This window comes from Rhamphochromis longiceps, linkage group LG10 (genome assembly GCF_057381845.1).
Source record: "Rhamphochromis longiceps isolate RC_006_pf linkage group LG10, R_longiceps_female_GT1.1, whole genome shotgun sequence".
Classification (NCBI taxonomy): Eukaryota; Metazoa; Chordata; class Actinopteri; order Cichliformes; family Cichlidae; genus Rhamphochromis; species Rhamphochromis longiceps.
The window spans coordinates 36259741-36284980 of record NC_140566.1 but is presented as its reverse complement, the minus strand read 5'-3'; the positions used below and the strand labels follow the sequence as shown (position 1 = coordinate 36284980).

General features: G+C 43.9%; 1 protein-coding gene and 1 pseudogene across 1 annotated transcript in view; both read left to right on the top strand.

Annotated features, from left to right (window-relative positions):
* Window positions 1-24213, top strand: part of tmprss15 (transmembrane serine protease 15) — a 39734-nt gene extending 15521 nt beyond the window's left edge. The window contains exons 8-27 of the mRNA XM_085421469.1: window positions 4165-4274; window positions 4356-4496; window positions 4568-4717; window positions 4812-4917; window positions 8716-8860; window positions 8943-9084; window positions 12354-12443; window positions 12568-12693; window positions 12804-12944; window positions 13593-13703; window positions 14013-14136; window positions 14359-14454; window positions 18130-18179; window positions 18257-18331; window positions 18410-18554; window positions 18649-18830; window positions 18908-19000; window positions 21591-21730; window positions 23438-23492; window positions 23593-24213. Of these exons, the coding sequence (XP_085277595.1) occupies window positions 4165-4274; window positions 4356-4496; window positions 4568-4717; window positions 4812-4917; window positions 8716-8860; window positions 8943-9084; window positions 12354-12443; window positions 12568-12693; window positions 12804-12944; window positions 13593-13703; window positions 14013-14136; window positions 14359-14454; window positions 18130-18179; window positions 18257-18331; window positions 18410-18554; window positions 18649-18830; window positions 18908-19000; window positions 21591-21730; window positions 23438-23492; window positions 23593-23726 (2356 nt within the window). The 3' untranslated portion in view covers window positions 23727-24213. The remainder of the gene's footprint in view (window positions 1-4164; window positions 4275-4355; window positions 4497-4567; window positions 4718-4811; window positions 4918-8715; window positions 8861-8942; window positions 9085-12353; window positions 12444-12567; window positions 12694-12803; window positions 12945-13592; window positions 13704-14012; window positions 14137-14358; window positions 14455-18129; window positions 18180-18256; window positions 18332-18409; window positions 18555-18648; window positions 18831-18907; window positions 19001-21590; window positions 21731-23437; window positions 23493-23592) is intronic.
* On the top strand, window positions 9215-11711 carry LOC146661421 (uncharacterized; annotated as a pseudogene).
* Window positions 24214-25240: the final 1027 nt, after the last annotated feature.

Genomic DNA, 25240 nt, shown 5'->3' with positions numbered 1-25240 from the left:
TCTCCCTCCTCGCGCTCACAGACACATAACGTGTATGGCAGTCCATTCTCCCTGCAGCACGAACTACACTGCCCATGATGCTACATTCTTTAGAGCTATGCTTGTAGCATTCTGCCTGTTAGCTTAGCACAACAACAACAACAACAACGAAAAGGCGCTCTCTCACCCAGGAAACACGCAGAGAGAGAGAGAGAGAGCGTCGCCCTGTAACCATGGCAACCGTAACGCTGCCGCCTGGAACAACAGAACGTAGCTGTCAAACAAACCCAAACAGTCCTGACCCGCGACAATATGAAACAGGAAAGTACCGCAGTGTAATCCATTTATTTCAACAAAGTAACTGTATTCTGAATACCACCTTTTTAAACGGTAACTGTAACGGAATACAGTTACTCATATTTTGTATTCTAAATACGTAACGGCGGTACATGTATTCCGTTACTCCCCAACACTGCCTACTGGTCAGAGGGCCCGGTGGCGCCAGTGTCCGGCAGCCTCGCCTCTGTCAGTGCACCCCAGGGCAGCTCTGGCTACAGTGTAGCTTGCCATCACCAGTGTGTGTGAATGGGTGGATGACTGAATGTGTAAAGCGCTTTGGGGTCCATAGGGACTAAGTAAAGTGCTATATAAATACAGGCCATTTACTGTAATTCATTAATATCAGGATGTCCTAATAGGTCCCTGTAACACATGTAGCGCCTCTACTCAGGACCAGTACGCTCTCACTTCAAATAGAGACCCTAGACATCTTACTAGGTTCAGGAGGAGGTTTTGTTTTGGGGACTCACAAAAGGAGTTGGCTTGGAAGTGAATAACTGGGACCTTTATTGCCTCAGTACCATTTATATACATATACAACACAATAACCCAAATTGCACACTAATAGTGCATTTTAAAGGTGAATACATGTAAAACAAAACAAAATAAAGACATTTAAATGGAAGATTTATACTGAACAGTATCAGAGCTCTTGGGAATGAATGAAACAGATTAAAGTGTTCCTGTTGTGAAGTTTGAATTGTCCTTTAAAGTCGTTGAAAACCCAAACAGGTGTACTGTAGGGGAATTGTCAGTGTGCAAACCCTATTATCCGGGTAGGAAAAGTAGTGCATAGGGCTTATCTGTAATCCAGGGTTGCTTGAATCAGTTTCTCAGGCAAATCCCACAATCCGATCGCATGGCTGGCCACACCATTTCACGATCATCCAGGATCTCATTTGGGCTGTTCTCGCCGTCAGTGGTTCTCCAGAATTCTTCTAGTAGTTCAAAAAAACCAATCTACACAAACAGTGCAGAACAATCAATTTCTTTTCCCATTTTGTGTTCTTAACATGAGCTCATTAACTTCTTTTCCAAATGTATTAATCACAAATGGCATTCCCTTTAGCTTTACCAAGTTACAAGAGTTACAGTAACTTGTTTGTACCAGTATCAACAATTTTATCAAAATTATATCACAACAAAGAACATCAGCAGCTTAAACAGTAATGTAAACAGTCATAGCAATGAAAGTGACATTCATCCTTAAGGCTTACAAGAAAATGTAACTTAATTCAGTGCAAATACTATTAAACTTGAAATATGCTCATATCTATTAAGACATAACCATTCTAATATAAACAGAGCTATTGCTTCTACTTGAATACCTCCCCGATCGGAATATGGCTTCAGCGGGGTGGGGTGGCTAACAGCTATTAGCAGCTAGCATCGCATCTAGCATCGGCATCGTTTAGCTCAAAGCATTCAACACTTATAACACACTGTAAAGAACAACAGGAGAAGTGAAACAACACGCCAGATTCTCATAGCTCCCGATTGGTTTTTGTTCAAAGGTTTCTGAGCTGAATCAGCCAGTGAAATACATTATCTAACTTAACAGGTAGCTAACGAAAGCACGTGACTCACCGGGATTTTCAGACACAAATAACTTGACAGACGTTATTCCCTTTGTGGTCAGAGTTCGGGGCCTAATAAAAGAGTACCTTATTAGCATTTATACGTAAAACAATCTGGTCTCATTAACCGGGTTGCAGTATTGCACACCAAGATACTTTTTCCATGCGCTCCGACACGTACTTGACCGCCATCAGAGGGAAAATCTCACAGGAAGAGAGAGGTAATACTTCCTGCGCACTAGACGCAAGGTCATCAGAACACAAGACTGCATCACAGCGCCCCCTTGTGACAATAACAGGCTATAGCCTTAGATTACAAAAAGGGATTTTGAAGCCCTGTATTTCACATGGGTTACACACACACACAGTAACATGCCTTATGTGAGCTACATGAGGCTCTCACACATCAACAAACACTTCACCGAGATGCCGCACTCATTGTTATGGGAGATTTTAACAGAGTGAATCTCAAACGGACATTTCACAACCTTCACCAGCACATCAACTGCCCCACGAGGACATTAGACCACTGCTACACCCCGTTCAAGAACTGTTACAAGGCTCAGCCCCTGCCCCACCGGTGTTCACGGAGATCTTCAACCTCTCCCTGGCCCAAGCTGTGGTTCCCACGTGCTTCAAACAGTCCATTATTGTTCCTGTTCCAAAGAAACAACAGCCCGCTTGCCACAATGACTACCGTCCAGTAGCACTGACTTCAATTGTGATGAAGTGTTTTGAAAGACTGATGAGAGATCACATCACTTCTTCACTTCCTCCCACCATCGACTCACTTCAGTTTGCTTACCGGACTAATCGTTCCACAGACGATGCCATATCTCACCTGCTCCACACATCCCTGAGTCACCTGGACACTGGCAGAGGGAATTATGTTAGGATGCTGTTCGTGGACTACAGTTCAGCATTCAACACAATAATTCCCTCTAAGCTTTTCACCAAGTTGACGGATCTAGGACTCAGCTCATCACTGTGTCAGTGGATCCTCAACTTCCTCACAGACAGACCCCAATCAGTGAGGGTGGAAAACAAGTCTCCCCCTCCATCTCACTCAGCACTGGAGTTCCTCAGGGCTGTGTTTTAAGCCCCCTGCTGTACTCACTGTACACTTATGACTGTGTAGCCACATCCGACACCACCTCCATTGTCAAGTTTGCTGACGACACTGCTGTTGTGGGCCTGATCTCCGACAACATCGAGACGGCCTACCTGGAGGAGATTAGGAACCTGGAGACCTGGTGCCAGGAGAATAACCTCCTCCTAAACATCAGCAAGACTAAGGAGCTGATCGTGGACTTCACTACAAAGCAGGCGAGGAATTACAAACCCCTCATCATCAGTGGCACGCCAGTGGAGAGAGTGGACAGTTTCCGATACCTGGGTGTCCACATCACTCAGGACCTGTCATGGTCCTGTCACATCAACACCCTGGTTAAGAAAGCCCGGCAGCGTCTCTTCTTCCTCAGAAGACTTAGAGACTTCCATCTGCCACTGAAGGTGCTCAAGAACTTCTACTCCTGCACCATCGAGAGCGTCCTGACGGCAAACATCTGCACCTGGTTTGGGAACAGCACCAAGCAGGACAGACGAGATCTGCAAAGAGTGGTGCGCTCGGCAGAACGCATCATTCAATCAGAGCTCCCTGACCTGCTGTCCATCTACACCAAGCCGTGCAAGTCCAAAGCTAGGAAGATTATGATGGACCTCTCCCATCCCAACAATGGACTCTTCTCACTGTTGAGGTCTGGGAAGCGCTTAAGGCCAAAACAGAGAGAATGAGGAGGAGCTTCTACCCCCAGGCTATTCGGGGCCTGAACCAGGTGTAGGACTGGACTCTCCCAAACACGTCACTATAAGACTGGACTCTCACACACGTCACCACACGCACCACCACACATTTCCTATAATCCTATAATTCCTATAATTTATAATCTTTATAATCTCTTCTGCTATTTGCACATTCTTTACTGTAAATTCCTAAGTTAATTTGTAAATTTTTGTAGTAAATTGTAAATATTGTAAAACTTTTCTTCTGTCATTTAATGGTCGGGCATTGTACAGCTACAAGCATTTCACCCCCATGTCATACTGTGTATGGTTGTGTGTGTGTGACAAATAAAATTTGAATTTGATTTGAATTTGAATAACACTCAGTGTAACAGACACACCCCAACACATGAATGGTGAGTTCTTTGTAAAACAGACATTAAAACAAGCTCTTTCATTCACTAATAAAGAGTTGTGTTGTTTTCAGGGTTGATGACGGACTTTCAGTTCAGGTTACCTTCCCTCATTTTGAAACTGAAGAAAACAGCGACACTCTGAGGCTTTATGAAGGTGTGGGACCAAACAAAGTCTTCACAGGTGAATCCCACAGTCAGTCTGAACAGACCACAACTGCTATCCTTAACCCTATGGCTCACCTCCTGTTTTAATGATTGGCAGCTCAGTTCTCAGGCTCCACCTCTCCTGGAAATGTGTGGCTGCTGACCGACCAATCAACTGTGGAGTTCACCTCTGATGATATCAACAATCTGTCAGGGTTCATAGCCACGTACAGTGCAGCCAACATTTCCACGCTGTCAAGTAAGATGTGATAAACAGACTATTACAAGTTCTCTGAGCGTTCCCTTTACCTGATGTGTTTTTGTGTGTAGACGAGGAGAAGCTCACCTGCAACTTCGAGCAGGGCATGTGTTTCTGGAGGCAGCAGCAAGATGATAACGGGGACTGGTTTCGAATCAGAGGCCCCACTTTTCCGACTTTAACTGGCCCAAGTGTCGACCACACGCTGGGTAACAGCTCAGGTGAGTTTCACGTGGAGATCATTACTACTGAATCATCAGTCAGTATGATTTAAAGATTGACTCCAATTAATCAGTTTGTATTGAATGCCATCAGGTTTCTACATTGTCACTTCTAAGAGTCCTGGCCAATGGGAGAAGAGCTTCAGGCTCGACAGCCTTCCTCTGACTCCATCCATGCAGCCCATGTGTCTGAGCTTCTGGTAACAAAATATCATTGTTAAATTACACCACTGGGCACTCATGTGATATCATCTATTTATGTAGAATCAGCCTGCAAGGATGACAGAGAACAAGTAATTCAAACGAGTTTTTTCAAATTCAAATTTTATTTGTCACACACACAACCATACACAGTATGACATGAGGTGAAATGCTTGTAGCTGTGGAATGCAATACCCGACCATTAAATGACAGTGGTTTTACAGTATTTACAATTTACAGGTTATCCAAAATTTACAGATTTAACTTAGAAATTTACAGTAAAAAAAATGTGCAAATAGCAGAAAGAGATTATAAATTATAGGAAGTGTGCATGAAGAAAAACCAGAGTGCGTGTGGTCATGTGATGTGTGGGAGAGTCCAGTCCTACACCTGGTTCAGGGCCCGAATAGCCTGGGGGAAGAAGCTCCTCCTCATTCTCTCTGTTTTGGCCTTGAGGGAGCGGAAGCGCTTTCCAGACCTCAACAGTGAGAAGAGTCCATTGTTGGGATGGGAGAGGTCCATCATAATCTTCCTAGCTTTAGTCTTGCCCCGCAAATGCCAAACTTCAGAGAGAAAAATGCAGACTTTAAATGTGTCATCTAACTCCAGCAAACATGACACCGCTTGCAAAGGCAACCTGTTGACTACAAAGAGACCTTTTACACAACAGAAGCACATTAAAGCTTCATTTTGAAAAACTAAAAAAGCCAGGATGAACTGTAGAAAAAAAGTACAAATCTTTTTAAACCCATACAATAGCGAAAATTGGATCTGACTACTTGCCAAAAACAAGTACAAAAACCAATACTTCCACCACACACATGAAAAAAAATTCAGTGAATTGGAGGACAGGTTTTATTTTATTCTCTGCTGATAAAAAATAAAACATTAATAAAAATGACCAGAAAAATAAAATTTCAATTAAAAAATAAACACTTCTGTTAAATTATTGCAAAATGTCCATATTGTAAACAAACAAACAAAATAACTAAAGTATTTTGAACTGTCTCCAGCTTTCAGACATAACATTAATGAACCTATTGCAGAGTATCCACATTTTAAACAACAAATATCAGTGAACTATATCGGACTGTCTCCAGCTTTCAGATTGAAAAATAAACACTTCTGTTCAGAATAAAATAAATAAAAATTATGTTTCAGAATAAAATAAACACTTCTGTTAAATGATTGCAGAATATCCATCATATATCCAAACAAAATAACAGTGAACAATTTAGTGCTGTCTACAGCTTTCAGATTCACATAACATTTTTTATTGTTGTGATTTGTCTTCTCGTAAAATTGCGGCCTCTCCAAGATACGTCTCCAAGTCTGCCCACCGATGCTGGTGCCTAATCAGCAATTTCATCAAACATGCTGTCCAGACTAGTAGTGGGCTGGTTACTGCGTGCTTTTCTTGAAGGTGGTTCATTCAGGTCATGATGTTCCTGCTTGTCTCCAGGCAACCTTAGCAGCTCAAGTTGCAGAATCTCTTTGGCATTTCCAGCAGCTATGGTGCTGGAAAAAAAACGATGTTTATATTTAAAACAGAGAAAGAAAAAAGTTAGCTGACAATAGGTTAGCATCCTATTTTTTTGCAGTCACACACAGATACATACACACTCATATTCACATATAGATAGCCAATCTGAACGCTGGAGTCTCACACAGTTAACTACACAGTCACAGATACACACAGTTGCATAGAGTCATATTCACACACAGTCACACAATTACAGTCACACACAGTCAAAGGTAAACACACAGGCACACACTCACCTGGGATCGAGTCGAGTGGCGATGCTATAGAGTGGGTTTTCCTCCACATCAGTGAGCCGCGTCCTGACAGCTGCAGCCAAGGTTCCTTTCATTGCTTTGATCCCATGGTCCTCATCAGTCTTCCTTGTTAGAAATCTGTGGAGCACTGTGACTGCTGGAGTGATGTCTGCATCTGCAGAGCTGACTTTTCGAGTTAACTCCTCGAATGGACCCAGAACAGATATCACTTTCTCCAGCAATGTCCACTGGTGAGTCATGAGCGTATCAGGGAGTCCATATTCAGACACGAATATTCCCAGAGCCCGTTTCTGCTCAATCAATGATTGTATCATATAAAACGTGCTGTTCCAGTGGGTCTGAACAGCTTGCTGGAGCCGTTTCTCAGGCTGGTTGATCTGTAATTGAATGTATTTGAGACGGGAGCTGGCCAGAGCAGAATGTTTAAAATGTCCAACTATTTTGCGGCAAACTGCCACCACATCAGCAACACTCTTCAGTGACAGAAGGCCCTCATGAACAACCAGCTGGAGAGTGTGAGCAGTACAAGGTAGGCTGGGCAGCTCACCATCACTCATGGCCTTTATCACATTTTTTGCGGTGTCCCGGAGCACTATGTGGATGGACGTCTTCAGTATATCCCACATCTGGGGCATGCTATTGAAAAGCAGCTGCGATGGTTTAGCTAGTGTGCGAGCCCCTGAACGACTTTGCATGTAGTGTGACTTGATGACGAACAAACTCCTCATCAATCCACTGCGCCGTTAAACTGAGGCGTGACATCGAGCGCACACTGCTTGTCCAAATGTCTGTAGTGAAACTTAAGGCTGAAACCTGATGCATGAGATTATGCATGTGTTTTTTTTACCTTTTCAAAATGTGTTGGCACCATTATGCCCGTGATGTATGGGTGGCTGGGAATCTCATATTGCGTCTCGAGTATGCTGAGAAGACGGCAAAATCCTATGTTTTCCACGACTGACAGTGGCTGATCATCCAGAGCAATAAACTGAGTCAGAGCCTATGTTATTTTGAATGCCCGTGGATTTTCTCTTGACATTGTAGTGTTGATGCATGTGTGTTCTTGATAAGTCTTCACATATCTCGCGCCAAAACTTCTGAACTGGTGGACAGAACCAAAGAGCGTGGATATAATTGTCCGGTGAATTGGTTTGGCAGTGTGAGCAGTTGTTGGTAGACGTATAACCCATCTTGAACATCCGATAACCTGTATAGTGCACTCTATGTAGTATTTTTTATTGAATTAATTGAAGACTGGGATTTCTAATTAGATGAAAGGTTTTTAGGCAAATCTGAGACCAGAAGTTTAGGTCTAAGTTAACTGATAAATCCGCTTCCCATTTTGCAATAGGAAGTGATATTGATTCATCTGTTTTAGAAAGCATTCTGTATATTTTGGATAGTAATTTGGGGGTTTTAAGAGTAAGAAATTGAACCACACTTGGTGGTGTTTGTAGTTCAACTTGACCCGGTTGAAGATAGAGCGCCTCTTGATTGCTAATAATAGGGTATCAGGTGAGTGGGTTCAGCTGAGTGGGCTGGCATTGTCATGGTCCTTTGTATTCCTATTCCGTACCCTCAGTCTTGTCTCTGTGTTTTTGGCTTCTGTCTCTGGTCAAGTTTGTGTCTCTAGGCCTGGGTCACTGTGTTCATTACTTCCTGTCTTATTTTGATAGTCTCTTGTCCAGTGTGCATTGTGTTCTGCTTTCCTTCCCCTATCTCATTAGTCTGATTTAGTTCACCTGTGCTTTGTTTTCCCCAGCTAGGTTCTATCTTCCTAATTACCTTGTGTTTATTTAAATCAGATCAAAGGTTTGAAGAGTGATCCTCACAGTTCTACATAACATTTTTATGTATTTTTACATTTCTAAGTGTTCAACCTGTCCAAGCAATCTGTTAATTTAGTGGCAGCCTTACATGGTATTTTAAGCTGCTCTGAATTAAACTGCACAATCAGCGTACAGATGTGATCTGATTATGGTGAATAACTCTGTGGGCAGGTACCACATGTTTGGACAGGATGTTCACCAGCTCAGAGTCCGGCTGCTGATGGAATCTGATGTTACCATATTCCAGAAAGATGGTGACTATGGCGACACCTGGAACTATGGCCAGGTGACCCTTAACCTGACATCAGAGGCTATGGTCAGTGAAATCACACAGGAAGTCCACAGATCAGTCAGGTGATCAATAAGTGATTCATTGGCATGACCTCTGACCTCTGAAGGTGGCGTTTGAAGCTCTGAAGAAAGGAGGGATGTTGAATGACATTGCTCTGGATGACATCACACTGACCTCTGATGCCTGTGGGCCCGCCCACCCTGAACCCACCAATGTACCACCTCCAACAACCACATCCCCCATACCAGGTGAGAAAAAAATCCCCCCCTCCCCATACCAAGTAGATTAGATCAAATTAGATCAGATTAGATCAGATTAGATTAGATTAGCAGAACACCGACAGAAGTTGCAGAGTTAGAATATCAAATAAAGGGGAATGAGAGAGTACGAACATTAGCATAAAACTATAGCATATATACACACACACATATATAAATACAGAATATATAATAAGAATAAATCAGAATACTAGTGAAATATACTCATTGATGAGATGCAGACAGCCAAAGTTTGTTGCACATTTCAACTATTGTAAGTCAAAAAACACTGCAGCTTAGTTGGTCCCGCCCCCCTCTGTCCTCCTGTTTCCCCTCCCCCGCACCTGCAGCAGGGAGTTAAATCGTTTGATGGCGTGTGTATTTATCTATCTATAGTTATGGATGATAGATAGATAGACTATTAGCTTGGTGTTCCAACATTCGAAAGAAGGGACTGCTCTCACAGCTAGAGATTGGCGAGGTACAACACAAATGCTACGGCAAGGAGGAGTCAGGATGCCAGGTCAGGGGGGAGATATCATCACCCCCACCCGAGATTGGGTACTAAGCCCCAATTGCGACAAAAGAAGGATCGTTGAGTGTGAGAGGAACTGACCTGAAAGATCATGGCCAAGCTTGAAACCACGGCCCCCCCATAGCCAGTTACCAAGACTACATGAAGTGCCCTCAGAAGGTCTGCTAGATGATGTTAATGCAGCACTACGGATGATACCTACAGCCACGATTATCAACACTAACAAGCTGATCTACACCACGGCAACAGTGATCAATGAGATGCTTGGATATAAGTTGAACAGCCACATGGGGCAGCATGGAGAAGGAGGCTAGAGGCTAAGATCAAGGTAGCACAGAGGGAGGTTAGCCAACTATCGGAGCTGCAGAAAAGTGCGATGAAGAAGGTGCCTAAGAAGTACAGCAAGCTGTCCATACCTGAGGCCTTGGAAACTGCCAAGCAATGATTCACAGCCTTGGCCACCCACTTGAAGAGGTACACCAGAGAGATCGAAGGCAGGAGAATAAACCAGCTGTTCTCCACAGAACCAGCCAAGGTGTACTCTCATTTGCAGGGGAACAATATGAGAACAGCACCACCATGCTGGAGACGGAACAATACTGGAAGAGCACATGGAAGAAGGACGTAACCCATAACAGCAATGCTCCGTGGCTAGTGGATCTGAGGGCAGACCACAGCAACCTCCCTGAACAGGGTCCAGTAACCATCACAGTGGCAGATATCCAAGAAAGGGTCTCTAGTATGAAGAGTTGGACAGCACCAGGCCATGACATGATTCACACCTACTGGCTAAAGAAGCTGACTGCACTCCACGAGCACCTGGCAGCACAAATGAACCAGCTGCTAGTTGACAAGAGACACCCAGAATGGCTAACCAAAGGCCAGACAGTCCTGATCCTCAAGGACCCCAAGAAGGGATCGGTCCCCTCCAACTACCGACCAATAACCTGCCTCAGTACCACGTGGAAGCTCGTGTCATAGCGGCTAAGATGAACAGGCACATGCAGAGGGTCAGGCAAGTCCTAAGAAGTCAGCACACCTACGCCCTGCCCGTGATCAGGTACCCTGCTGAGATAATAAGTTGGCCAAAGGAGGAGATAGAAGCCACTGACATCAAGACAAGAAAGCTCCTTACCATGCATGGAGGGTTTCACCCCAAGTTCAGCACCCCGAGGCTGTACGCTAAGCGGAAGGAAGGAGGCCGGGGACTGGTGAGTGTCAGCACCACGGTCCAGGATGAGACAACAAACATCCACAAATACATCAGTAAGATGGCCCCAGCCGTGCTCAGTGAATACCTCAGGCTGTAGAAACCCAAGACTGAGGAGGATGAGGAGGCGCCTTCATGGAAGGACAGGCCCCTGCATAGTATGTACCACCAGCAGATAGCGGAGATGGCTGATATCCAGAAATTCTAAAAGTGACTGGACAAAGTCGGACTGAAAGACAGCACAGAGGCACTAATCATGGCAGCACAAGAACAAGCTCTGAGCACAAGATCCATAGAGGCTGGGGTCTATCACACCAGGCAAAACCCCAGGTGCAGGCTGTGTAAAGATGCCCCTGAGGCAATCCAGCACATAACAGCAGGGTGTAAGATGCTAGCAGGCGGGGCATACATGGAACGCCATAACCAAGTGGCCGGCATAGTGTACAGGAACATCTATGCCGAATATGGTCTGGAGGTCCAGAAGACGCCCCCAAGGGTGGTGGAGAATGACCGAGCTAAGATCCTGTGGGACTTCCAGATACAGGCGGACAAAATGGTGATGGCTAACCAACCGGACATAGTGGTGGTAGACATGCAGAGGAAGACATCCCAAGTGATAGATGTAGCTATACCAAATTTTAGCAACGTCACGAAAAAGGAACACCAGAAGCTGGAGAAGTACCAAGGGCTCAGAGAAGAGCTCGAGAAGATGTGGAGGGTGAAGGTAACAGTGGTCCCAGTGGTAATCAGACCATTCAGTGATCCCCAAACTGGGCGAGTGGCTCCAACAGATCCCAGAAACAACATCAGAGATCTCCGTCCTAGGAACAGGTAAGATACTGCAGGACCCTGAAGCTCTCAGGCCTCTGGTAGAGTACCAGAATTTTTTTTTGATATACAGTCACCTCAAGTTCCTTGAGATAATGCCAAAGAGTGTGCAAAGCAGTAATCAAAGCAAAGGGTGGCTATTTGGAGGAATCTAAAACATAAAACATGTTTGGAGTTACTTCATACTTTTGTTTACTACATAATTCCATATGTGTTCATTCATAGTTTTAATGCCTTCAGTGAGAATCTACAATGTAGACAGTCATGAAAATAAAGAAAAACTATTAAATGAGAAGGTGTGTCCAAACAAGTTATCCCAGCAGAGGAAAACAAAAAGCCCCCGCAGCGCTGCATGCAGAGCTTGCAGTGAGAAACAAACCCCACCCACATACCAGCTGAGAACCCCCACCACAGACTAGGTGAGAAATAACCATACTTCCATACAGATAAGATATAGCAGGTAAACTGAATCTTTTGTCTGATAATTTAATGATGTCAGCAATTGTCCTTTGTACCAGTCAATTCAATTCAATTTTATTTATACAGCACAAAATCATAACAGTCACCTCAAGGCGCTTTATATTGTAAGGTAGACCCTACAGTAATACACACAGAGAAAAAACCAACAATCAAATGACACACCTGTGATGCTGATACTCTGCTACCTCTGTTCTCTGATCGGTCCAGCTGACTGTGGAGGCCCGTTTGACCTCTGGGAGCCAAACTCTACATTCAACACACCAAACTACCCAGAATCCTATGGGAATGGGGCAGAGTGTGAGTAAACCTGTCTGCTTTCAGCCTACCTGTATTTACACATGATCACTGGTTTCACTTGAGAACGTGTGACGTTTTTACCTGGCAGCAGGTTGTAATTACTCATAATGCTGTTCTGTTGCAGGTCTGTGGACTCTGCATGCTGGGGAAGGTCACAATATTCAGCTCCACTTCCTGGACTTTGACATTGAAGCATCCAGTGATATGGTGGAAGTGCGGGATGGGGCGGGGCCTAACTCCACCTTACTGGGTGAGGTTGTGTTTACCCACAATCCTCTGCAGCTTTATCCTCACCAGAAGACGTCCAAGTGAATTTTACGCTGACCCAAGTGATAACTTCTCTCTTTTTGTCTTACCCAGCTGTCCTCACAGGAAATGGCCCCACCCATGACTTCTTCTCAACAGCCAATCAAGTTACAGTGTGGTTCTATACAGACAGTTCAGTTTCTGGGAAAGGATTCAGAGCCAACTTCACCTCTGGGGTCAACCTGGGGTCACCAGGTGAGCTCATCACACGTGAAGAGACAGCAAAGATGTCATGGTCCTGGGTCGGTGACCCAGCGCTTTAAGTTTATTATTATCATTTTCTAGTTTATTATTATGATGATTATTATTGTTTGAGTTCTCTTTGGTCTGCCTCTGAGTCTGCGTCTGTATCTCTGTCTGTCTATGGCGTCACCCCGTCTGTTTGCGAATCTGTCTGTTCAGTTCAGCGTCTTGTCTGGTTCCCTGTGTCTGAGTTTCCTGTTTTATTGTGAAGGTCTGTGTCTTATGTGAGTGTGCTCAGTTTACTATTCCCTGTCTCGTCAGCTGTGATTTCTCCCAGGTGTGTTCCCCTCCTCTGCCTCATCCCTTGATTACTGCCGTATGTATATTAGCCCTGTGTTACCTTTGTTCTCTGTCGCATCGTTAATGTCTACTCACCTTCATTCTGTACTCTGTTTTCCGTCCGTGTGTATCTGCCTGTTAGTTTGTATTTTCCCAGTTTAGTTGGTCCGCTGTTTACCTGCTAATAAAGCGGTTATTTTGAGTTCTACTTCGCCTCACTGAAACCTGCATTTTGGGTCCTTCTCTCCTTGCCTGCCGGTACGTAAACATGACAAAAGATGTACTGATTGATTACTGACAGCTCATGTGACGTTTGAACAGCTCCGTGTGCTGATGGTCAGTTCCAGTGTCAGACAGGAAGTTGCATCCATGGTAACAATCAGTGTGATGGTGTGGTCGACTGTCCCGACAGCTCTGATGAAGCCAAATGTGGTAAGTCACTCATAATCAATACTGATAATAAATACACAGTATCAGGTCATTTTGATTTCATGCTGCCCCCAAAGTGTGTGAATCAAAACAGAATCTAATCATCTGTAAATATTTTATATAATTTAATGTCGGTAGGAGTTTTTTGTGTTTGTGGGTTGGTGTTGGTGGGTGTTGGTGGATGAGCTCATCGAGCAGATGTTCACTAAAGACAGTGACAAGGAAGTTCTCTAACATCTTAAATTAGTCACGTGACCCCAGTTTGTCCACAGCACCTGTTCTGCTTCAGGTTTTAAGAAATTTGTGTATCAGTTATGTTGCAGGTAAATGGTTCCAGTCGGCTTCAGGTTCAAATTGTCTCTTCTCTGTTCACGGTGTGCACTGACACCTGGAGCTCTCAACTGTCTAACTTCACCTGTCAGTACCTCGGATACAGGTAACTACTTCTCTCTGGAAACTTGAGGACTTTAGTCAAACTGTTTGAGTGTTAAACAGTTTGATTTTTAAATACAGAAATCCTGGAAACTTTGAAGAACAGCTAATTTTTTCTTACATCTGTCTGTCAGGTGAGCCTGATTGTTCCAGCTGGACTGAAGGTTCCAACAGAAACAGGAAATGTTGAAGAGGCCCGTAGACTCAGATCTGGTATTTGTTGCAGGTCCGGGAAGGCCTCGTTCCTGCCGGCTCGGCCACAAGACTCGCCGTTTGCTCTCATCACAATCAGCAATGATGGGACACTGAAAACCAACATCAGGTACCAGAACCAAACCAGAACTAGGGCGCCTTTCAGAAACCCAAGGTTACCTTACAAAAGAAAAACTAAAAAGGAAAATAGTTATTAAAATACATAAAATAAGTTAAAATTGCTTGACAACAGACAAAATCAGCACTAAAGCGAATAAGCAGGCTTGAACACATGTGTTTTGAGCTGTAGATAAGGGAAGAGAGTCTGCATTTCTTGAGGCTGGTGGAAGAGAGTTCTAGAGCTGGGGAGCTGAACCGAAGGCTCTGTTCCCCATCGTGGTAAGACAAGCAGCAGGAACCACAAGATGAATAGGAGGTGAGGATCTGAGAGGGCGGGAAACAGTGGTGATATGAAGCAGATCACACAGATAGGAAGGACAAGCTTTGGATACACTTATAAATAATAAATAAATAATAAAAAAATTTTTATTTATATAGCACCTTTCTAGACAGAATCACAAAGTGCTGCACATAAGATAACAAATATATCAAAAGGTAAAACACTCAATATAAAGCAGGCAGAAATTTAACCAAAAACTGTTAAAAAGGTGAGTTTTTAGTTGTTTTTTTTAAAAAAAACTACAGAGTCCACAGTTATTAATGTATGAGGGAGAAAGTTCCAGAGTCTTGAGGCCACAGTGGCAGAAGCTCTATCACCCATATGTCTGTGAAGGTTCTCAGTCATCCAGGTCATCGTAGTCTAAGGAGCTTGGAAAGAAAAGCGCCTGGACTTCTTTGAGTTGCTTGAAGACGTTTCACCTCTCATCCGAGAAGCTTCTTCAGTTCTAAGGTCGAATAGTGGAGAGTCCCAGATTTAAACCTAGTGGGAGTTTCCCCCCACAGAGGGACAAAAGGACCCCCTGATGAGAGCCAAGGTGTGAAAATGGGTGTGGGTCACAATCAGCCATATCACCCTTAGTTCTCATCTTAGTCTGTTTTATAGCAAGTAAGCCCTGATCAGATGACCTCAGGGACCTGCTAGGGACATCGGGCTGTAGCAGATCAGAGATGTAGGCTGGTGCCAGTCCATGCAAGGCTCTAAATGTCAAGACCAGGATCTTAAAATGTACTCTAAATTTAACAGGAAGCCAGTGTAGCTGAAATAGCAATGGTGTCACATGTGAATACTTGGAGGATTTTGTCAGGAGCCTAGCTGCAGCGTTTTGCACAACCTGCAGACGATCCAGAGAACCTTTGCTTAGACACATTAACAAAGAGTTACAATAATCCAAGCATGAGGAAATAAATGCATGTATAGCTATCTCCAGTTCAGGGCAAGTTAAAATAGGGCTTAACTTAGCCACATTTCTTAAGTGATAAAAACAAGATAAAAACAAACCAGAGATTTCACATGCCCATCCAATGTGAGAGTCGAGTCAAAAGTGACACCTAAATTCCTGATAGAGGATTTAACATACACTGAGAGAGGACCAAGGGCTTTCACTATCTGGGATAAAAATCTGTCCGGAGCGCATATGAGGACTTCAGTTTTCCCCTCAGTGAATTGGAGGAAATTTGCAGCCATCCAACGTTTGATGGAATCTAAGCAATCATTCAGAAGCTGAAGCTTAGATAAATCCTGGGGCTTAAAAGAGATGTACAACTGAATATCATCAGCATAACAGTGATAAGACATGTCCTCAAAAGAGCCCATTATGTGCTGGAGGGGGAGAAGATATATTAAAAACAATAAAGGCCTCAAAACCGAACCCTGAGGGACACCATAAGTAAGGGAGGTAGAGGATGACCTAAAACCGGAGACCACCACAGAAAAAGATCGGTCACGTAGATATGAGGAGAACCACTCCAAGGCAGTACCCTATACACCAACCCAGTGTTTAAGCCTTTCGAGGAGAATGTGATGGTCAACATTGTCAAAAGCCGATGTGAGGTCCAACATTAGGAGGACCAAGTATTTTCCTGCATCATTACTCATCAAAATGTCACTACAGACCCAAAGAAGAGCTGTTTCTGTGGAGTGAGCTCATGGAAAGCCGGACTGAAACTTATCAAAAATGCTATGTTTGTCCAGAGCCGCTATAAGTTTCTTAGCCACAACCTTTTCTAGAAGCTTAGTGATTAACGGTACTTTGGAGATTGGTCTGTAGCTGCTCCAAACAGAGGGGTCTAGCTGAGGTCTTTTTTTAAAGCAGGAGAATATCAGCATTTTTTTAAATAAACTGGAACTATACCAGACGCCAGTAAAGAGTTGATTAGAGTGAGCACAGATGGACCAATAACCAGAAGACATTTTTGAATAATGATGCAGGTACAGTGTCAAGAGGACAAGAGGATGCTTCCACTGAATTCACTAGTTTTACCAGCTCAGGTAGTGAAACAGGAGAGAAAGTATCCAAGATGACGGGCCAAGATGGGGTGGAGATTGAGATAACAGGTGCTGAATGACAAGAAGTTATTCCTATGTTATTAATCTTTGCAAGCAGAAAATAAAGAAAATGTTCAGTCTTCATTAGATGAAATAGGAGCCACAGGTAGAGCAGGAGTAACAATGTCACTAATGGTGTTAAAAAGCACCTTAGGATTACCTCTGCTCTTTGTAACCAAATGTAAGAAATAGGCAGCCCTCGCATCTCTGATAGCATTATTAAAAGAAGCTAAAAGGTCCTTTAGGTAGAGGAGATGAACATTTAGGTGAGTTTTCCTAAATGTATGTGAGAAGTAAGATTTTAAAGTTTATCCTGGCTTCTATGGATAACCAGTGAAGCTGCTGAAGAATTGGGGTAATAGACCTGAGCTGCACAATTTTGAAGAAGTTGAAGTTTATGAAGGGATTTATTAGGGAGACCAAATAAGAGGGAACAACAGTAATCAGTCCAGGAAGTACTAAGACTATGGACGAGGATGGCAGCAGTATGGGGAGGAAGGAAGGGACGGAGTCAGTTAATATTATGTAAGTGGAAGTATTTTCAGTGTTAATGGAAAAACTGTGGGATTTGGTTAAGATAGAGGCTGTGCCAACAAGTAAAACCTGTTTTATTACTGTTAGGTTTAGGAAAATGGGAGGAGAACAATGATCTAATCTCAATAAGACAGTTTGAGAGGGAGGTAGGTGGGAGGGATGAATCGGGTTTAGAAGAAATGTAGATCTGGGTGTCATCAGCATAACAATGAAAATTGATATTATATTTTTGGAATATATGACCAAGAGGGAGCATGTAGATGATGAATAAAAGAGGCCCTAATACTGAACCCTGTGGCACACCAGCAGAGACAGGACAGAGACATGAAGAGTGTAATTTCAATTGGATAAACTGAGTGCGGTCTGAGAGATATGAGGCAAACCAGGCAAGGGGGGTATGACTAATGCTAATGGATGCTAACCGGTTCAGCAGGATATTGTGAGAAATGGTATCAAACGCCGCACTAAGACCAGGAAAAATGAGGATGGATAGGAGATCAGAATCAGCTGCCATCAGAAGGTCATAGGTAATCCTTAACAAAGCAGTTTCTGTGCTATGATTGGGGTGGAAACCAGACTGAAATTGTTCATAGAGATTATGGTCATTGAGGTGTAACTGAAGCTGGGGGGGCGACAACTTTTTCAAGAAATATGATGTACAGGACTCTGCCACTTTTCCCTAACCTTTGACCTCACAAAACATGCTCTTGGGTCAGGTCTTTTTCATGACCTTCTTTGTGGATGTTAATGCTTGTTGTGTTACAGTGAAACTTGCCACAGAGAGGAAGTGATGTCACTGGCCTGTAATAACCAGCGTGAGTACTCTCAGAAATGCAGACATGTTTCAGGCTCAGTGAATTTATGTTTATGTATGAAATGAAACGTGTTTCAGCGTGTGGAGTCCGTCAGGTCACAAATGTCTCAAGGGAGGCAGACCAATCAGAGCACAGGACACCTGGTGATGAAGGTGAGAGTATGAATGACCTGAACCCATGATCCTGATCGTGTTTCAGCCTGACTGTAGTCACATTGTTCTAACTGTCAGGTGCTGGCCGAGTGGTGGGCGGGGTTAATGCTGAGGAGGGTGCATGGCCGTGGATAGTGTCTCTTCAGTGGAAGGGACGTCATGCCTGTGGAGCCTCAGTGATTGGCAGTGACTGGCTGCTGACTGCGGCTCACTGCGTTTATGGGTGAGAGGCTCACAGCTGCTGCCTGCATGGGGCGCTAACAAGTGTTAATGTTGATGTTGGACATGAAGACATAGGTGCACGTCTGTCTCTGCAGGAAGAACGTTGACCTCCAATCATGGTCGGCGGTTCTCGGTCTTCACGCTCAGAATGATCAAACCTCAGAGGCTGTTCAGACCCGACAAGTCGATCGCATCATCTTCAATGAGCAGTACAACAGACGGACCAAACAGGCCGACATCGCCATGATGCATCTACAGCAGCCAATCAACTTCACCCGTCAGTAATGGCACAAAAACACAGGTATGGGTGGAGGCAGGCTGCAGGGTGCTGATAAATGTGCGTGTGTGTTTCAGAGTGGGTCCAGCCAGTGTGTTTACCACCTGAAGGTCAGAATTTCACAGCAGGAAGAAAATGTTTCATCGCTGGCTGGGGCCGAAACACTGACGGTAACCAAGCACCAGGTTGCACAACCTTTGACCTCCACAGTCTCGTCCTGTACAGGTCCACCTGTTCTCTATCATAAAGTTCATTACCAATGAACTTCTTCATAACACCTGTACAGGGGGAGGATGCTTTTATAACTTGCGTATTTAAATTAAATTAAGGCTTATTATTATGATTACCTTTTTGGGTGGCGCTGTTACTTGGTTTCTCGCTCTCTGCGGTAGAGTATCACTTCCTGTTTCTGTTCCAACCAGTGACTGTATAAAAGTAATTGGTTTTATACAGTCATTGGTTCCAACACACAGTGGTGTTTTTGTGTAGCTTGTCTGTGTAGCAATTTAATTAAAAACTTATAGATAAATTATTTCATAGTATAATCTTCACGTGCTTCATCCGAAGCACACTCTCTGTGTACTCACTCCCTAATTTATAGCCAAAGTATTCACTCACTGTGTCTTTACTGATTCTCTATCTTAGCTTAGCTCGTAGCCGACTCGCTAGCAGCATGGCCTCTTCACCTGTCCCTCCTGCACTTTCCTGCTCATTGTGTCAGTTACACCTCGGCCTCCTTTGGCAGTAATGATACCTGTAACAAATGTAGCATATTTGCAGCTCTGGAGGCCAGGATTACTGAATTGGAGACTCGGCTTCGCACCCTTCATTCACCCGTAGCTAGCCCCTGTAGCTGATGCAGCCGAAGGTAGCGTACTGACTCTGGTAATTGGTCATTCTGTTCTCAGACATGTGAAGCTAGAGACACCGGCAACCATAGTCATCGTCCTCCAGGGGCCAGAGCGGGCGACATTGAGGGAAATTTAAAACTGCTGGCTAAGGGTAAACGTAAATTCAGTAACATTATAATTCTTATAATTCTTTGCTAAAATAATGTAGTTTTGTTATGATACTGGATTGGGATGTACAATGCTTCCACATCTGCAGCACAAACTCTAAACAAACGCTTTATTCAGGTTAATTGTAAATTCTGTCTCTGCTTGGAAGATAGTATTTTGAATTACATATTCTCCAATATTCTCCCTACAGATAATATTTAATAGGAATGAATGAAACAGAACTGTACTGGTTATTATAACAAGATGTAATTCCGACAATTCAAAATAGATCCAATCAGGATTAGGGAACAATCAAGAGAAATATATTTCCTAAAAAAAAGAAAAAAAAACAATTGAAAGGTACAAAATACAGAACAAGTTGCAAAGTGCTTGAAAGTAGTGCAAAAGGACTTGCCCTAACCACTTAGTGGCCTGAGTGATGAGAGTTACTCAGACCATGGCTCAGATTGGTGGGCAGGTGGGCAGGAGAAGGTGTGGGGAATAGTGTTTGTTAACAGTCCGAATGGCTCAGGGGAAGAAGCTGTTAGTGAGTCTGGAGGGACATGAGCTGATTGACCTGAGGCACCAACCAGCAGGTCAAACAGGTGGTGGGCGGAGTGAAAGGGGTCACCTGTGAACTAAGTGTTATTATAGGAGATAGAGTTTTTCCTTTCCAGTCACCTTTCTCACTCACTATGTATTAACAGACCTCTCTGCATTGAATCATATCTGTTATTAACCTCTGTCTCTCTTCCACAGCATGTCTTTATCCTGTCTTCCTTCTCTCACCCCAACCAATCACAGCAGATGGCCCCGCCCTTCCCTGAGCCTGGTTCTGCTGGAGGTTTCTTCCTGTTAAAAGGGAGTTTTTCCTTCCCACTGTCGCCAAAGTGCTGCTCATAGGCGGTCATATGATTGTTGGGTCTGTACCTATGAAGCGCCTTGAGGCGACTTTTGTTGTGATTTGGCGCTATATAAATAAAATTGAATTGAATAAGGAATAGTCTTATAGTATGGTAAAGGCAGGTTGACACAGCAAAATGGTGCTAGCATTAACACAAGCAAAAAGGAGCTGGAGTGGTTTAACCTGCAGCAGCTAAGACTGAAGCAATGGATGTTGCTGCTGAGCAAGTGATATCATGCTCACATACAGTCTTATAACTAAGTTAGCAGCTGATAAGTTAGCACATATCAAATTCGGTTCTTTGATATTCTTTTACTGACAGAGAAAGACTCCGACTCAGTGTGGTCAAAAATAATTATTATTTTATTCAAGCATTACTTTCCGGAAAGGGATGAGCACAGGCCAAATCCTGAGCAAATCTATAGCATTACAAGCCAAATGCGTATAATATAGTTCTGTTATACGTCACACATAGTCACACATAGTTTCGATCAAAACAACTCCTGCTCTGCACTCTACCTAGTTTCACTTCCTGTACTCTGCAGGCCTGCACAAAGCGTGCAGAGTTTCCTGTCTTACACAGTACTCTGACCTTTACCACACATTATAACTCAAAGTGCCGTTTCTTCTATACTGTGCTCTATAAAACAATATAAACAGAAAATAAGCACTAAGAATATATATTTATTCCGTAACACACGCTACCCTCTTGTACAAATATGTCCGCTCTCTGAAGCAAAAAACCCCAAAATGTTGGGGCTGTTGCACTTTGAAAACCACTGGATGACACCACTGCAGTCATCTTTATTGTAGAGTCCATGTTAGCAGTCACTCTCACTTCCTATCTCTCTCTCTCAGGTTCTCTCCCCAATGTTCTCCAGGAAGCCGAGATTCCACTGGTGGATCAGGATCTGTGTCAACAGCAGCTACCCGAGTACACCATCACCTCCAGCATGCTCTGTGCCGGATACCAAGAGGGAGGGGTCGACTCCTGTCAGGTAACCTCTCACCTGGACTCCAAACATCCACCATAACACAGACAGGGTAATGCTAACGTTTGGGCACCAAAAGATCAGAGCTTAAAGTCTTAGGCCTAAAGCTTCAGCTTATTCAAAACTAGGAACGTTCTAGATCCTCTGACTCCAACAACAGCACAAACATTCAACTCAGTGTCGCAGAGTAGGAGAAGCTGTAAAAACTTTAAAAAGAGTTTTCATCACCTCAGTAGACAGGTGGAGACAGAGAATAAGGTGGAGGGCTGTTAGACAGGTGAGAAGAACCTCTGAGGTGAACCAGCTAAAAGAATGAAGGTTTTACCCTCAGAGGTCCTGAACTAAACATCATCAATTTAATCAGTGACCAGAACTCAGAGCCTTTATCAGGAAGAACCAACCGGAGCCCTCCAAACAGACCCTGAATAACTCTCAGCTCACTGACGAAAACTTACTGACAGAGGAGAAGGTGTTACCCAGTACTTACCGTTCAGATAGTTCAAACTCATGCAAAAAAAACTTTCCTACAATATCAAATTCATTATTCAGCTCATGCAGATGTTTACACACTCTCACCCACTGTATCCACCCGAATGGTGGTTACTCTGTGCTGGGCTGAGTCAGAAACCCTTAAACATCCACCCTATGTCATCAGGTTACTGTACACCGAAGGAGGACACCATTCATATCTGAACAACACACTCTGCATGTCACCTCCTCAGCTCTTCTTTAGACTGCAGGGACAGATGAAGGTACATGTGCAGCGTCTGAACCTAACGGCAGTTCTTTATATAGAAGTACTGCAGCATTCACTTCAGTTTGTATAGTTCAGTCTTTGGAGGACAAGCAAACGTATGACCCCCTTTTATGGTGGAGGACTATAAATACCTTAGAGCACATGTAGATAACAAACTGTACTGGGTTTAAAACACCGTTGCACTATACAGGAAGGGCCAGACTCTCTGAAGTCCTTCAACATCTGTCTGACAATGCTCAGGATTTTCTATGAGTCTGTTGGGGCCAGTGCTATCCTCTCTGCTGTTGCATGCTGGAGCAGCAAGTTGGGGGTCGCCGATGCCAACAGGCTCAATAAACTGATCACAAACCTAGTAATGTTGTGGGGCCAGACTCCCTTAGGGTGGTGTCTAAGAGGTGGATATTGTCCAAGATAAGGACAATGCTGGACCTCCCACCCACTCCATGACATGCTGGCCACTCACAGGAGCACGCTCAGTGGGAGACTGAGATTACCCATAATACACTACTAAACAACACAGGAAATCATTCCTGCCAGTGGCTGTACAACTCCTCCATCTAATGCACAGCACACAGTGCAGTAGTTACAACCTCACTATCTGCACACGCTCCACAGTAAAATAACAAAGTTTTACAGGTTAGAGTCAAATGTCAGTCACACAGTAATATTCTGGATATTTATAATTGACTTATTTGTATATATTAGAGCTCTTTCTTATATTTTGTAACGCTATAACACATTGTATTATATAATTCAGCCTGTTCCTCTTATCGTCTCAGAGTGACTGTAAACACATCATTTCTTCAGGGATTAATAAAGTGTTCAGATTCTGATTCTTTTGCATGTCGTACTGAGTAAAGGATGAACCTGTAACATGGATGTGACTCTCAGGCTGTGCTCTCAGTGCTGATGGTCTGTAAGCTGTAAGTGTGTAAGTTTAAATGTGGTGTTTTCAGGGCGACTCTGGTGGTCCTCTGATGTGTCTGGATGATGGAAGCTGGACTCTGATTGGTTGGTGTCTCACACACAGACACGCACACACACACAGAATATAGATATAAGCCTCACATTAGGTTTGACGGAACACTGCTCTCTGATTGGTTCCTCACAGGCGTGACCTCATTTGGCGCAGGCTGTGGACTTCCTCAGAAACCCGGAGTCTATGCTCGAGTCTCAGCCTTTGCTTCCTGGGTCGCTCAGACCCGACGTTCCTCCTCTTCATCACACTTTAAAGATCCACTGTGACCTTCCACGTGTTCCGATTATAAAAGAGTCACATGACACACTAACAGCTGACTAGATGGAAACACATTTCCAAAGAGAAATCAATCAAGTTTGATTGTTTCAAATAAAGATCTGATTAATCAAGTCTATGAAATAAAGATTTTATTCTAAAACTTTCATTATGGCGTAATATCCAACTCTGTCAGCAGGTGGCAGCAGAACACAGTGACCAAAAAGATGCGTTCAACTTTTTATGTTTATCAGTAACAACCAGAACAGAAATGTGTTGAATGCAGAGAAAATATCAAATCTGTGATTCTAAAATCTCTTCTCTGTTTGTATCAGTCTAAACAAAATAAATGAAATTCAACAAATTGAATCCTTGTGATGAATGACAATAACTGGTTTGGTATGCTTAGTTTCTGTTACTAAGACCCTCCGCACCTCCTCCTGTCCCAGCGTCCTCCTCTGTTACTCAAATCCTCTGCACCTCCTCTGTTACTAGGACCCTCTGCACCTCCTCCTGTCCCAGCGTCCTCCTCTGTTACTAGGACCCTCTGCACCTCCTCCTGTCCCAGTGTCCTCCTCTTTTTTTTTTTTTTTTTTTTTTTTTTTTTTTTGCCTGTCCCGTTTGGCTCTTTTGCATCAGAATTGTTGTCTAAAGGCAAAGAAAGATGCCCAACGGATTTACTTTACCAAACTGACCATCCCAGCCTTGCCGTAATGGTCCATTTGATTCACCTTTTATTGTTTATTTTATTTTCACTTGCTGAATACGGGACAGACTTGACTGGGGGAAAGAAGGGGAGAAAGAAAGAGGGAAAGAGAAACAGCTGAGAAGAGGGACGGGGGAGAAGGGCAAAAGACAAAAACCAACAGAACGGGCAGAGAAAAAAAAATGCATATATCAATCACCTGGATCACCTGCTGAGAAAGAAAAAGAAAACAAGCAGAAGAGAACAAGAGTAATAGAATAAACAACATCACAATGATATATGGGAATATGACAGTAAATACTAAATGTTAAACATTATTGTGCAGCACATAAGATCAACAGAACACAGTGTGCTTTGAGGTAGGAGCCAAAAAGGGTGTAGTTTGTGGGTGTGATCACCCGTGTGTACACCTGTGAGCATGGACGCGCTTGTTTTTTGTTTTTTAAAAGGTTCCTTCATGTAATAATCTGCTAGAGGGTGTGGGGGGGCCACAGCCCCGTCCTCCAGGGCATGAAGCAGGCATGGAGGAGATCAAAACTCCAGACATCCAGAGGCCCCCAGAACACAAGAGACCAAGGAAGACCAACAGAGGGGCAGCCGCGCCACTGTCCCAGAAAGAGCTGAGGAGAGTCCCAGATGAGGGCTCACTCAGCAGCCGCGGAGCAGAAGCCAGGGGGAGTTGCAGTGACGCGCCCGTGAGCTCCGCCGGCAGCCAGCCGTGCCTGAGTGACCGAGCCCCAGGCCGAGAGGCCGGGGGCACCCCACCTCCGAAGTGGCCCGAGTGAGCCCCAGGCTCCAGGCCCCGATAAGCGGCCGCCA